At 44.7% G+C, this 14,407-nt stretch overlaps 1 protein-coding gene across 3 annotated transcripts in view; it reads left to right on the top strand.

Annotated features, from left to right (window-relative positions):
• SGCD (sarcoglycan delta) overlaps positions 1-14,407 on the top strand; it is a 300,479-nt gene that overhangs the window by 172,644 nt on the left and 113,428 nt on the right. For 2 of the 3 annotated variants that reach the window (XM_054287886.1, XM_054287885.1), the window contains exon 3: positions 12,230-12,415. In XM_054287886.1, coding sequence (XP_054143861.1) covers positions 12,230-12,415 — 186 coding nt within the window. Of the gene's footprint in view, positions 1-4,632; positions 4,714-12,229; positions 12,416-14,407 lie in introns of those variants that run through there. The other variant, XM_054287887.1, reaches the window with a different exon arrangement.

The following is a 14,407-nucleotide window of genomic DNA, read 5'->3' as shown; positions in this document are numbered from 1 at the left end:
CAGCAGCTCTCTGAGTCTGGCCTCTCGTGAAAGCTCAGTCCTTCTCTTGAGCTCCTCTTGTGTTTTTGGCCTTGTGCAAGCAGCACTGACTCCTGCCCTGACCTGCTGTTGCCCAGCTCACCTGTAACATTACTATGAAAACAGGACTTTTTCTTGTGTTTCCTTTGATTTGCTGTGTTTCCTTTGATTTGGTTATGTTATTGCACTGTTTGCTAAGTCTGGGATGAATAGAAGGGGAAAATTTAGTACTCAGATCTAAATAACTCAGTGTCATGGGTATCAGGGTCTCCAGGGCCACTTCTGCTGATACTGGAGTTTCTCATCTGTATGAAATTTAGAGCATCCTTGGAACGCCTGTCTACAGGAGCAGCTCTGTCCCTCTTTCTCTTTAGTCTCCAAGAATTAGCAGATTTTGCATCTCATGACCAGTCCTATATTTATCCTCCTTTTTAAGAAGTAGCCATATTTATCTCCTGTGAAGAAACTGGAGCAGTGGGTGAGGGTGTAGGGGGATGCAGGCCCTGCAGGTCTGTTCCAATACACAGCCATGTCCAAACACACACACACAAACACACACATTTCATTTTCTCCCATTTCCTTTGCACTTGTCCAACAAGTCCATCTCAGCCCTGTGTGATTGCTTGATGACCTGTGTGTGCCTTCAGCACTCCCAGCACTTAAACAGGGTTTTGCTGCCTGCCCTCAAGTCAGAATCACTCCCTGCACACACAGGGAAGGGTTTTCTCCCTTCACTACAGCATTCCACCCCTACAGCAACCCCCTGCTTGTCTCATGGCATTGCCCACCATCCTCTCTGCATGCTCAGGGCTGGGTGAATCCATCAGCAATGCCCAGAGCTGCCTTCCCTCAGCTTGCTGCTTCTGACCCACAATAGTTAACTTCCTAATCCATCAGCTCTCTTAATTCTGCATTTAAGGAGATGGAGCTGAAATGAGTCTTGGCTTCTCCCTTTGCACACAGGTACTCCAGAGATCTCTTAAAAGGCTCCAAGGCTGAGGGTGATTTAAAATAATGATAATTTGGCAGATGATTTCTTTCAGTTGAGACATTAAAAATATTTAAACATTTATATTTATTCTATTATGATACTTCAAGGGATTTAATGGATTTTAAAAGAAATAATTTGGAAGGAAAGCTCAAACCAAGGGATTGCTTAATTATTTCAGATAATAAAAATTTCATTTTGACTTCTTCCACTCCAGGTGCACCCACACCTGCGTTTACATGCTGATTCTTTCTGCATATTTGGTTTGCCCTGAATTTTTTAGGAAGGTTTGGGGAATGCTTGAGAGAGTTACTGGAAATCTGCACAGCGTGAAAACCTCAAGTTTCATTTTGTATGCAAATAGATATTATTTGTTAAATGAAATTAATTATTAATATTGATAATTCAGCAGTAAATATTAGATAAATTCAAGCTGCTTCTAGAACATGCTGTCAAAAGTGAGGGCAGGTATAAACGGTAGAGAAGGAACTTTGCTTCCTGTCTTTTGCAGGTCTCTTCATAGTGTAGAAATTCATGGATCCAGGTGGATTGGATCTCCTACACAAAATGGAAGTCCCTATGTGTTGCAGTCTCCAGCTGCAAAGATACTGAAGCTTTGAGGGGGGTTAATTTGTTTTCATCTTCCCAAAGAGCTCTAGTAGGTTTTTTTAATCCTCATAACCCTGCCAGTTCTGAGGAATAATAGCAGTTACACAGATAGTTATGTCGACATCAACTTAAGGTTTATGCTTGCAAGGTTCATATATTTTTGGTCGTGCTGGCACTAATACAAATGATAGCTCAATAACAGAAAAACAGAACAGTCCCGGAGCCACAGTTCTGATGCTTGAAGTGTCTTTAAGCCCTGCACCCAAATGAGAAGGAGATAAAAACAACCCACTCAAAGTGGCTTAGCTTGAAGGAGCATTTTATGTGTTACTTGATGACAAAATAGTGAGGCATTAATGCAGTTTACAGTAAGACACCCCTGAAGTTATCAGTGAGGTTGGTGTGATGCCTGACAGATTTAATGTAAATATTTATAGACTTGGCCTACTAATTATGCCAGTGGAAAAAATGCAGTATTAATGCTGTCACCTCCCCGTGTCTCTACCTGCCAGCCTGCTGCTAGCTCGCATAAATATTCTGAAGATAGAAAGTACATCACATAAACAGAGATCATTTAGATTTTTAATAGGGGATTAAGTTATCTCCAGCAGCAGTTTCCAGCCTGTGGGCCACGGATGTATGGGAGGCCTGGGGACTATCCCCAGGGAAAAATGACAAGTTAAGAGGGGGTTTTGTAAGGTGTGGAGGAATCTCTCTCTGTGAAATGATTACAGGGCTGTGCGCCACCTCTGTCAAGTATTTAGGGGTCTGCGCAGCAAGAAAAATTTGAAACCCACTGATTTACTGTATTTATGTAAAGAAGTGAGTAATCTCAAAGTGCTGTACTGCCATGTTTTAAATGATTGGACTAATGATCCTGCCAGAGCCAGGCTGCCATAAGAAGTCCTGGACCACAAAGCACTAAAGCATGTGCTTAACTCAAAACACACAGTGAGCCACTGAAGTTACTGCCTGCCCCATCCAGAGCTGCTTTGCTGAATAAAGACCACAGGGAAATTTGAGACAGAAGGCACGGGCTGCTATCATCTTGCAAACAGCTCTGCAGATGCCCGATTGTCTTGTACAACTGAAAATCTAATTATGTGAATCTGCAGTTCCCATTTTTCTGTTTCAGCTTATTTATACCCAGAGACTTTGGTACAGGCGCCTTTGGTTTCAGCTGTTGCTGGTTGCCAACCCAAAGAGTATTGCCATGGCTGTGGTAGTTTGTTGGGGAGACTCTGAACTGCACAGACAGTTCTTGTGATCTGTGATCCAGATGTCTGCTCTGGCACAAGCTGACTCCTCACAAGCTGTGCAAATAGATGTGAAATGCCACCACCACCAGTGGTTGTGTGTGTGCTCGCCTTTTGTTTGTAAGTCTTGCAAACTGAGGCAAGATGACTCTGTTGTTTCATCCTGTCTTCTGCAGAACAGCATCCTAGTCTGGATCCATCCCCACTGACCTGGATCCATCCCCACTGATTTTCAGTCCAGGCTGCCCACATCTGGCCTGTGCATGAGGGCAGTGCTGCTGGCCCCTGTGTGGCACTGTGCAGGATGAAGGAAACAGCCTTTTGGCAGCAGGGCAGAGTGCAGGCAAGAGCCAGGCATGGTGTGGCCACAGCAGCTCTCACAGCAGCTTGGGTGGATGAACTGCAGGCTTTCCATCCCACGTGGGTTTTGTAAAATCTCACTGCTGATGGGTGAAAGGCAGATCTCACATTCCTGTGGGTGAATGAGTCCTTGCCATGGACTGAATCCACAGCTCGTGGAAGGCAGCAGGTTTCCTCTGCCTTCAGACAGTGCTGGATCAGAGCTCTCTTTACTTCTAATCTCCACTGCCTTTATCCCTTGTAAACACTTCACCTGCCCACCACACCTCTGCAAACCACAGAACAGAGTAACCCCAAAGAAGTGGAGTGCACGGTTTGAAAAGGAGCATTAGGAGGGGAAAATCTCTCTCTCTCTCTTTAAACTGTCTCTTTTCTATATTGTTACCTTGACAACTCTGCTGCTGTGTTTCATCTTTGGTGGGACTTAGCCGTGGTAGAATAAGGGGGACATCCATGTGTGCTTCCACATCTACTCCAGCTCTGCCTGCCAGGCACATGCCAGGCACAGGGCATCCCCAGCTTGCTGCCCTGACCCGTGGTGCTGCCTGGAAATGATTACAGATATTAAGAACTGGGACCCATTCTGATTCAAGGTATAACATTATATCTTCTATTTCTTTTCCTTAAGCCAATGCCAGAGCGGTGTTAATGCTCTTTAAAAAGAGATGCAAGGTGCTTAAAATACTTTGGGTTATAAAGGTTAGGACAGCTGGAAAGCAGAGAGGGATGAAAGTACTCAAAAATAGTTGTATTATTTTTAGTATAAGCAGATACAGGAGTATGTGTCAAGATTAGGATACAGTTCTGATGTGCTGAACTCAGTCTAGAGGTGCTAAAAATATGCTTTCTTTTCTCATAATTTTAGAAGAGACAGAGGCAAAGGTAAGGGGAGAGTAGTGGTGAACTGAAATTTTATCCCCTGCGCTTCCTTGCTTGCTGGGATTTGGCAAAGCTGGCTGTTCACCTGGGTGCCCATGGCACCAGCAAAGCACAGGAGGCAGCGTGAGGTGTTATCAGTGGGAATGGGATCCCTCCCACCCCATTTTTCCTTCTCCCAAAGAAAATCTCCACCAACATAATCCCTTTATTGCTTTTAACCGCAATGGCAGGGCAGGCAGGCTCCGGGGCTGGGTGCAGACGGGGGCGTCTGTGTCTGAATGTGTGCAGGGAGAAGGGGGCTTTTAATGCAAAACACATGTGTTTTCAATTGCTTGCTGGAGCCAGCCCAGTAGCTGTAACTTGGCCTGACAAAGCCTTATTGAAGTACAGACAGTGTGGTTTCAAAGCAGTTAGAAAAAGAACGGGAATGCTGTTCAGGAAATTCTTCAGGCATGGGCAGGGACTTGGCTGCAGTTCTGCTGTTGGAAAATCTGACAGGGGCAGCTCATGAGCACAGGCCAGGCCTCGTGCTGCTCTGAAGGCTGAGCTGCATCTTCCCCAGGCTCCTGCACCCTCCGGGCGTTCATCCATCCCAAGGGAGAGGTAAGAGCTGCCCTGCTCCGTCCCAGCGCCGCGTGGATTCGCCTCCTTTTGTGCCTCTGCAAAGGGGCTCCTTGCTTTCACACTGCTGCTTAGAGCAGAAAAAAGAGTCAAGAATGGGGAGTTGTGGCATATTTGTGAAGGGTTGGGAGCAGTCTGAGGCTGGGTGGTGGTTTCTGCCTAAATTTGTGCCGATAGTAAAGCTGCAGGCAAAGCGACGCCCGCGCCGCGTCTCTGCCTAAGGGAATGCTGCACCCAAATATTCCCCAACTTTTTCATTTTGGGGAGTAAGTGTGTGTATAACCTGGAGCTGCTGAAAGGTTGGCTCTGGACCATGTGCCAGTCAGATATTTGGATGAAAAATGCGACTCAGTTACAGTAAAAACGTTTATAAGTGCATTGTATTGTAGTTGTTTAATGAGTTGAAAGCATGTTTGTCTGGGGGTTGTTTGCCAATTCCTGGTACAGCGAGCTTATGAAGAGAGGCAGCAACTCAGTAATAATCACTGCCTTGTGATTTGTCTGCATATTTTTTTTCCTGTGTCTTATAAAGCATGAGCAAACTGCAACAGACAGCACGGCCAGAAGCCACGTAGAGAAGATTAGGAGGGAAAACATTAATTTAGGGGCTGTTGTATCTGCAACTTCTCTTCCGATTTGCGTTTCTTTCCCCAAATAACTGAAGAAACATTTATGATGAAAAGCTCACTCCCTCTTTAGGGACCTGCCAGATTTAGGCAGTGTTCTCTCATCCTTTTAGTTGCAGCATTAAAGCTTGTCTTGCCTTTGCAGAGATATCAGCACCTTATATGGCAGGCTTGGGCTCGGGATTCGGGAGCGCGCGTTCGTCAAGGGATGGAGGTGTCAGGAGGAATCTGCCTCGCCTCACAAACTTCCTTGCCTCTGCCTTGGGTTTTCAGAGTAGTGTTGTTTGATGTGTTGAAAATGCTTTTTTAGCTGTGTTTTATGGTGGTGGTGTTGTTTTTTATTTCCTTTCAACAAGGAATGAATTAAGGGTATCCAATGGGACGGTGCGAAGAATCTCTGCCTGGTTCAAGGGAGCAGACACAGGTTTGCTTTGCCTGCATCCAGCAGGGCTCAAGCAGTCACTCATTTTGGCACCCCAAAAATTCAGGGACAAGGGGCAACAGATCCAGAATGTGGCAGGACCAGAGCTTTCTCCCAGTAATTCTGCTGAAGTGTGTTGAGTTTGTTGGAGCGAAATTAAAACTGTCTGGGTTTGGAGTGCAGGAAGGGTATCCTACAGGAGACATTGATGTACTCTGGCTTCTGGAGGCTGATGAGGGGCAAAGGGAATGAGAGGAAGGACAGAGATGAGCTGTGAAAGGGGGAGGCATATGGGGGAAATAAAGAAGCTTGATAAGCTCAAAATTTGCTTTGCATAAAATACACCTGCAGTGAAAATGCTGTGTTAAAGGAAGGTCTTACATGACCTGGAACTTCTTGAGCCTTCACAGGCTGCCATCTTACCCTGCAGACTTGGATCTCTATTGCTTTTCTCAGCAGCTGTTTGTCTAGGCAAGCAGTCAGCCTATTATCTTCTTCACTGCTAGCTATAAGCTTATTGTTAAAAAAACTAAATAACATTCAAGTTCCTGCCTCTGATCATGTAGCATGCCACCTCCCAAATGTGATTGTCAGCTTTGAAGAGCCAGAGATGTGCAGAGGCTGGAATGTGTCCATCTTAGCCAGCAGCAGCCAGGGCCATGGGAGCTGGTGTTTCCTCCCCACCTTTGGCAGCTCCTCCTGAGCCTCCTCAGTGCCCTTTGTGCAGCTCCACCTGGGTCAAGCATTCAAGCTTTGAATCCAGGAGGACTGAAGAATGTATGCGTGTGTGGGCAGAAGTGCAGAAACCCTCTGATTTTGGAAGCAGACAGATAGGAGAGCCATTAGCACACCCCAATATGTGTATGCCTGCTCCTGGTCCTTCCCAGCAGCAAACCAGAAAGAGAGTGAGTCAGTGCAGAAGAACAAATGGAATGGCACAGAAGGCACATCATGTGGAGGGAAGATGGAAGATGCAGCAGAACAAGTTTTAACTTGTGTGAGCAGGAACGCTGCAGAGACTGCACTCTGGATCCTGGCACATGCTCAAGCCCACAGCTCTCAATTTGTGCTGTGCTGGTTGGGTTCCAGCCGTATAAATTCATATTATGATCCTGCTTTGCACATTCCTACAAGCCATATCTCTTTTCTTGGTGCTGTGGGGTGAGAGTGTGTTGGGGCAGGAGTCTGCAAAGTGTCACCTCCTGTGGCTTGCTTTCTGATTGGAGCTCAGTTGATGAGATCCCTCTTGCTGTTCCCACAGCCTCCTGCAGTCACACCTGCTGCTGGCTATTTTGGTGCAGTTCTCATGTTTGTGCGTCCTGCTTTGAGGCACTCTGGTGGGAAAGAGCTTTTCTAAACTTGGCACCCATGGACAGGGGCTGTGAGTGCTTCACATCATCTGAGTGCTGCAAAGGAATCAGGGTGTGAATACAGCAGAGCTGGTGTGGTGTTTGCATGCAGTGTGAATTTTTTACCACAAATTGTGGGGCATTTTGTGAAAGACATTCTCTGTTGACTAGCTTGATACATAAAAGGACTCACTGCAGAGACTCTTTCTTCCTTGCTAGCTTTCCATTTTCTTCTTAATTTTGAAAGAAAGTATTGAGACAAGCTGACTATCAAGGAAAAAGTGTAAAATTAAAAAAGGCTGTCATAAATAAAAAAGCAGACATGTTTCTGTCCTTCTCAGAGAAGAGAAGCAATAGTGACATCACGTTGCTCACAGATTCTTGCAGCATAATAAAATACCACTTTTGGCTTAGGAAATACAATTCAGAGATGGAGCTGCCTGTTACTTTGGTTTGTTCTGGCAAATTCTAATAGGTTTAGAGTTTTTCTGTGAGTGCTCTTTGAATGCAGAGAAGGGACAGGACAGTCCCATTGTTCAGCTTTTGGTTGAGTCCATCTGCTCCAAGATATTGGTTTATAAACTGAGGTTCTTGCAGTGCACTTATCCTCAAGCTCATTTGTTGTGGAAGTGCTGCCAGCCCAAACAACTGGGGAAATTACAAGAGCTTTCAAGGTGTTAGAGGTGGGGAGCAGCCTGAGGGGTCTGAATGAGATGCTTTCCCAGAATATGAATCCCCAAGGTCTCCCCAGCTGCCTGTGCTGAGCCCATTTTCCACAAGATGCAAGAGGAAAGAAAGGTGTTTTCCATGGGCAGAGTGTGCCCTGATGGAGTACAGATCAAAAAAAGCTTGCTGATATGCTTATGTTTGCCAGAATCAGGCCAGATGTTTGACTAACTCTGCATGTGGTGTATCCCACTGAAAGAGACTGCTCATAAAAGAAAAGAACATTCCTTAGGATGTTTTCTTTTAATTCTTGTCTTTCTGGCCATGTATCATCAGTGAGAAATGGGCATTGAGTGGTGATGGTGGTCCCAACTCAGGGAAGAGCTGCTCCTCATATGGAGGGATAGGCACTGTTGGCAGAAGTACATGGACAAACAGAGAGCAAAGATTTAAGCTTTGGGCACACCAGTAACAGAGGCCAGTTTGATGGCTTAGATGGTCCTGGAGAAAGTGCTATGAGATTTAACTATCCCAGCAAGTATTTCATCCCATGGCCTGTTCCCCAATACTCAGCCCTTGCTGGCCATGCTACAAGTGAGAAGTCATTTTCCAGAGCCTGATTCTTTTTATGGAGACCCAGGCTGTGGGTCTCTGACCCATGTGAATGGCCATAAATCAGTTTTTGGGTCTTGCTGCTGCTGGATTAATGGACCTGGGAGTGTCAAACTTGAGAGACTTTTATGGGGAGCGGAGATGGAGAATGTCTTGTTGATAGATGGCTCAAAACACTCTTCTTCACACCAGATTTTGTTCTCAGTCACACTCCAGAAATGTCTGTTCTTTTGAACCTGGTGGATACTGTGCACTTAAAAGCCAGAGAAATTAAAGAGGATGAATCTGCAGAGCATTTACAGCTAGTGAATACAAGTACAATGCCTTCCAGTGATATGGCAGAGAGCACCTCTGAAGGTTTTTTAGGGCTTTTTTCCCCCCTCATTTCAACCCAAAAGAAAAGGGTTTTGTTTCAGAAAACAAAGAGAAAAAGAAGAGGATGTTGGTGATATGGACACAAAGAGAGGGCATGTGTGGGAGATGTAGGTCCAAGACCTGAGGGAATTTGAGCCCCTCTCTCATCTCTGGAAATGTGTTCCCATCACCGTGTTCCGGGTCAGCCTGGGGTCAGATGCTGCTGGTTTTTCTGATGAGGCTGTTACACCTCACTTATAGGCAGCCAGGCTGGCAGGGGAGATGCTGTGTTGGCTGTGCAAGGCTCAGGGCCATTCCTGCAGCAATGAGCTGATCCATGAGCTCCAGGACACTTCCAGCAGCAAATTTCAATAGGGCCCATAAGACAGAAGCTGCCTTCCCAGACTGCATCCTATTGCAGCTTGAAATTGTTCTGTTATTGAACATACATCCTTCAAGTGCTGATCAAAGAAACCCCCACGGCAGAGAAACGTTATTGATTCCTTATGTAAAACCTCACCCTGCTCATGGCCCTCCCTGAGCCTGCAAAGGCAGAGTGGCCAGGAATGTTACAGTGCCAGTGTTTGTGTGGGAAAGGTGTTAATTCATCCCTGTGCATGTAAACACTTTTCTGCCTGAGGAATTGGTAACGTGGGTTGCACAACCTGAGTGAGGAGCTTGCTGCCAAGAAGAACTTGGGGGAAGGAGGGAAACATGGAGCTAAGATCTGTCCTACCTGGTGAGGTCTGGTGTGAATTTCGTGAGCTCAGAGCCAGTTCTGCTTTCTGGTTTAGCTCTGCTGAAGGAAGGTGCTGAAGCTTTGCAGAAGCAGCCTGTGCAGATCAGCAGGTGGGGTGACAGGGCTCTTCCAGTCGCCTTAAAAAAACTAATAAATCTTTCTTGTCATGGGCCATATCTCTAAGGTATGCTAAAGCAAAAGGATGTATAGCTTTTCTAAGTGGACTGGATTTTGTCTCAGGCCCTGTTTGCAGTGTTGGTGTATATAAGGACTCAGTGTACAGCTTTAGTGCAAAAACTTACTCCTTTTTTTATTTTTTTGTGCATAACCAAGAACTCCTTGGTGAAATACCCACATTCCAGGCTGTATTTTTGTTGTCAAAGTCACATTGTCTGTGGCTAGATTACAAAGATTTGGCTGCTGCATTTTTTTCTGTTGTAGGTGGTATTGTTCATGCAGTGGTGGTGATCCAGTGCTGTGCACATGTGTCTTTAAGGCCTCTCACTTTAAAGTTTGACCTTTGGAAGGCATGCTTCTTTTCCAGTTTCTGTATTTGTTTCAGTATTATCTTTTGTCCGCTGTTACAGAATTAAGTGGTGGTTCCTAATATTTTCCTGAAGAAGAAATGAAAAATCCTATTAAGCAGCAGCAGCAGCCTTTTCTCTTAGTTCAGTAATTGAAAGGAGGGAGGTGTCACCAGCAAGTGCAGCCACTGGATATTCTTTCAAAGCAGTAATTTTTTGTCTGGTGCCTTAATTCTTTTCAATGTTTGAGTCAGGAAAAATTGCCAAAATTTAAATTATGACTAGCATACAGTACAGATTATTGATAGTGGATATAGTGGTTCCATAGGTGGTAGCCTTGCAGACTTTCTTATTCTGCTCATTTGTTTAACACACCTCAGCACTCTCTGTCCATCATCCTGTCATCTCTCCCTGAAGAACTACAGACATGAGCAATTTTTTGGTAATATTTACAGTTTGGGGGGGAACACTAGCTAGAAACCAAATATTGCTAAAGTGTGGCCGTGTGAGAGTTTGTATAGAAAGAACATGATATCTACAATTGCCATGCTATTTTCTTGTGATGAATTTATGCTGTATTGCTAAGTCTTGCTCATCACACATGTTGGAGTGCTTTAGTTGGTCTATGTTAGGGCAGCTGTGAGTTAAATATTTTATCAAAACTAGAGAAATTCTCAAAACCAGGCTGCTGTATGGATGCAAGTTGCTCTTTGTGGTTGTGTTCTGTTGCTATAAATTCTTTTGATGTTTGTAAAGTTTTGCCCCAGCTGGATATGCTATTTTCTCCATCCTAGAAACTGCAAGTAAAGAAAAAAAAGCAGAGATACAGTGAATAAACAAGTTTTGCAATAAAGGGGTATTTTTAGCTGGGTATTTCATATTGTTTCTCCTTGGTCAAACCTCTTCCATGGTTTGAGAGGGTTAGCAATGCAATTTATTCATTTTTCTCCAAGGGAGAGGCTGCATTTAATATGTGTTCTCCAGGATACCCTGTTAAAATATTAGGCAATAAAATCCTTGACTGTACAGTAGTTGCAGTTATAATTTCCCCCAGGTAGAGGAAACTCTGTGATTTATTATTGTTCAAGTTTGTTCGGGTTGGCGTGGTTGTGGCAGTGTAAAAAGATCTGCTTTGCTCCAGCCTCTGTGTGTGTGTGTTGGTGTCCCAGCTCCCCTCCCTGAGCAGCATCTCATTCCTAAAACTGCCTCACTCCAGACATGCACATCACTCTCCCACAGGGGAACTCACACTGCTCCCTCCTGGGATGTGAATTTTGTAATTCCCTGCATACAAACATCAGTGCCAGCAGCCCTGAGGAAGACACTCGTGGTGTTGAATCCACAGTGCAAGAGCCTGCTTGGTGGCTTCCTATCTGTCTGGAGTCTAAAATTTAAAACACTCAGCAAACTCTGTGTTACTAGAGATGATCTCCTCAGTCTGTGCATCAAAATAAGCTGAAAATGTAAGAAATGATCCCTGGGGAAGTCTGAGAAAGTGGCTTTCCTCAGCCTGAAAATGGAGGGTGAGAACATGAATTCCTTTTCCTTTTCCTTTTCCTTTTCCTTTTCCTTTTCCTTTTCCTTCCCTCCCCTTTCCCCTTCTCCCAGCACAGATATTTGTGATAATTGTTAAGGATGTGGCAGCTGGAGAACCTTGCTTCAGCTTCACTTTTTTAGGCAAGATTGGTGTGTAGGAAGAGGAAAGGCAAACATTTCCCCTTTGCCTTTTTTGTCTTTGGTTGGAAGGAATGATTTTGCTTGAGATGATATTTTATTTTTTCTTAAACTAAACCTCTGAGAAGTCATATTGCATCTTCCAAACAAACTGCTGAACTCAACTGCTTTTACCAAACGCATGCAGAATTTTCCCCTCAGGATCCTTGGAGGCCCTGGAGTGCCTGCCTTGCAAAACCTTGGGCTGTGAGCAGAGTCACTCCAGAGTAATTTCCATAGGATACCTTCAGCCAGAGTGCTTACGTGTATTTATAAGAACATTCACACACATTTAACACATCAGATTCTCTCCTGGTCTGTTACTGCGCACACCAGGCAGAAGGGAGAATAACCAAGGTATCCAAAGAGCTGCTGCCCAGCTGGTAAACTCTGAGAAAACCCCAAACCCTCCAAGAGGCACAGACAGGAGCAGTTTTTATCTCTGGCTTTCCTGGCCCTGAATACCCATGGTTGTCTCTTTGTGCTCATTTCAGATGCCTCAGGAACAGTACCCGCACCGGAGCACCATGCAGACCTCGGAAGGACCCCAGGTATACAAAGTGGGGATTTATGGCTGGAGGAAGAGGTGCCTCTATTTCTTTGTGCTGCTCCTAATGATTTTAATCCTGGTGAACCTTGCTATGACCATCTGGATTCTGAAGGTTATGAACTTCACAATTGTAAGTAGGGGTTACCTGGAAGGTCTGGGGAAGATGAGGGAGGGTGCTGGTCTTTCTGCTGAGCATGGCTTCAGATACAGCTTCAATAATGGGTGTTTCATTGCCATGGACAGTCCTTTCACAGAGAGGAACAAATTTACACTATGATCCTCTCTTTCTGCTGGATATTGCCAAGCTGAGGAATCAGCTCAGCACTGCAAATCGTGTTCCTCTTATCTGCTGTATATGTATATATACATGTATTTATGTAAACAATATGCACCACCCATCCTCAATTTTCAATTATAAAGTGTTTTAAAATTAGCAAAACCAGTTATTTTGGACTTGGATGTGGAATGTGTTTGAGCTTTTCTCTTACACTTCTTCTGCTTTTCCATGTGACCAGCAAGACAAGAATCTTGATTTGCTTTTTTTCTTTGGGAAAATTCATGTTGATTTAGTTTTCAAAGCATCATGAAATGAAATAGAATTTACAGGGTATCTCCCTGGCTGTGGTACTTAGGTGGAGCATGTCCTTATCCTTGTATTGCTGTGCTTGGTGCACATCAGTCCTGGAGCAGCTCCCCCTTGCTGCTCAGACTCCCTGGCCAGGGTTAGCTTTCCCCTTCCAGGGCTTGTGAGCCTTTATGTATGGCATATCCTTGTTTTTCACTAGATAATTTGGCCAGGCAGAGTGAAAATGAAGTTATCAGTCACCTCTTCTGCAAAGTAGTCATTGCCACCTTGTTCAGATGAGATTATCCATTTTAAGATTGTTTGAATCTTCAGGAGAAACCAAGTCTGAAGCTTTAATCCTGGTTCTACTTCCCGAGGGAGCTGTAAAGCTACACTTCCCTAGACAACTTTCAAGGATCTTCCCAGCCAGGCTCTGATATGAGCAGAATGTTTCAAGTTTTTTTGGCATTTCTTCCTCTGCTTTGGTCTTGTGCAGTCCCGAACAGCTGTGGCCAGAATTATGTCATTAATGGGCCATGAGAAGTTGAATAAACAACCTCTGGCTTCCTGTACCCAGCAGATAAAATGCTGTGTCAGGGGAATGTGCAGTGTTCATTTTCTCTAACCAGGTTGCTGTCAAGGTGTGCAGAAGATTGCAGTGCCTGTGTGCATAGGAAGCAGGCAATTATAAAGCAGTAATCCACAAAAAGCTCCTGTGAGCAGGCAAAGAGTGGCCAAAGTGGAGCAATTAATGCTTAACCAGAGCAGTTGTTTAATCTTGTGAAATTGATGCTGTTTTGATACCCATTTCATATTCTTTAGATTAATGGAGGTGAGCAATAGATATTTCTGAGGTGGTGGTGAAGTTGATCATTCAACATGCAGGCAAGGCTGTGGGTATCAACCTGAGAACAAAACAAAAGGATTTCAATTTATCACTTTTCAGGGATACAGCTTTATTTCTTTTTAATAACATAACTTCAGTCCCATGCATTTTTGCTGATGGTGGTGGTCAGTCATTCTCTACAGGTTGCTTGGGAAGTCAGGTGAACATCTGTGCTCTTTCTCCACCTCTGCCCTCTCATGATGCACTGCATTTTGCAGGCCAGGTGCTCAAGTGCCACATCTAGAGATGTGTGCAGAAACCTCCCATTTCCAGCAGCTCTGTCCCCTCCATAGGATACAGACTGGTTTTTAGAGCTGTGCACTGATCTTCAATTTCTTGTCTGATTCTGTTTCCTTACTTGCCCTCGGATTACTGGGGATTATTCCAGAGTAAAGCATATTTGTGTATGGCTTAGTTAATTCATATCTACTAATGCTAGTGGATGATGAACAGCATTTGGTGATAAAAACACAGGTGGTGCTGCTGAGTCCTGCAGTGGGAGCAGCTTTATGGTTGTAGGCATGGCCACACTACTCAGGGTGAGTGTTTCTGGCACCGCCAGCTGGAAATAAATACAAGAACTGGGCATGTAAAATGTGAGTCTTGCCCCAGTGTGCGCCCATTCATCTCCTGGTCTCCTGCTGCTCCTGCAGCCTCAACAGCTGCTTTGG

The sequence above is a fragment of the Melozone crissalis genome, unplaced genomic scaffold, assembly GCF_028551555.1.
Source record: "Melozone crissalis strain CALT ecotype California unplaced genomic scaffold, PUWL_Pcris_2 ptg000061l_1, whole genome shotgun sequence".
Classification (NCBI taxonomy): Eukaryota; Metazoa; Chordata; class Aves; order Passeriformes; family Passerellidae; genus Melozone; species Melozone crissalis.
Note: the sequence above shows the minus strand (reverse complement) of the source record. Positions and strands in the feature narration are given on the sequence as shown.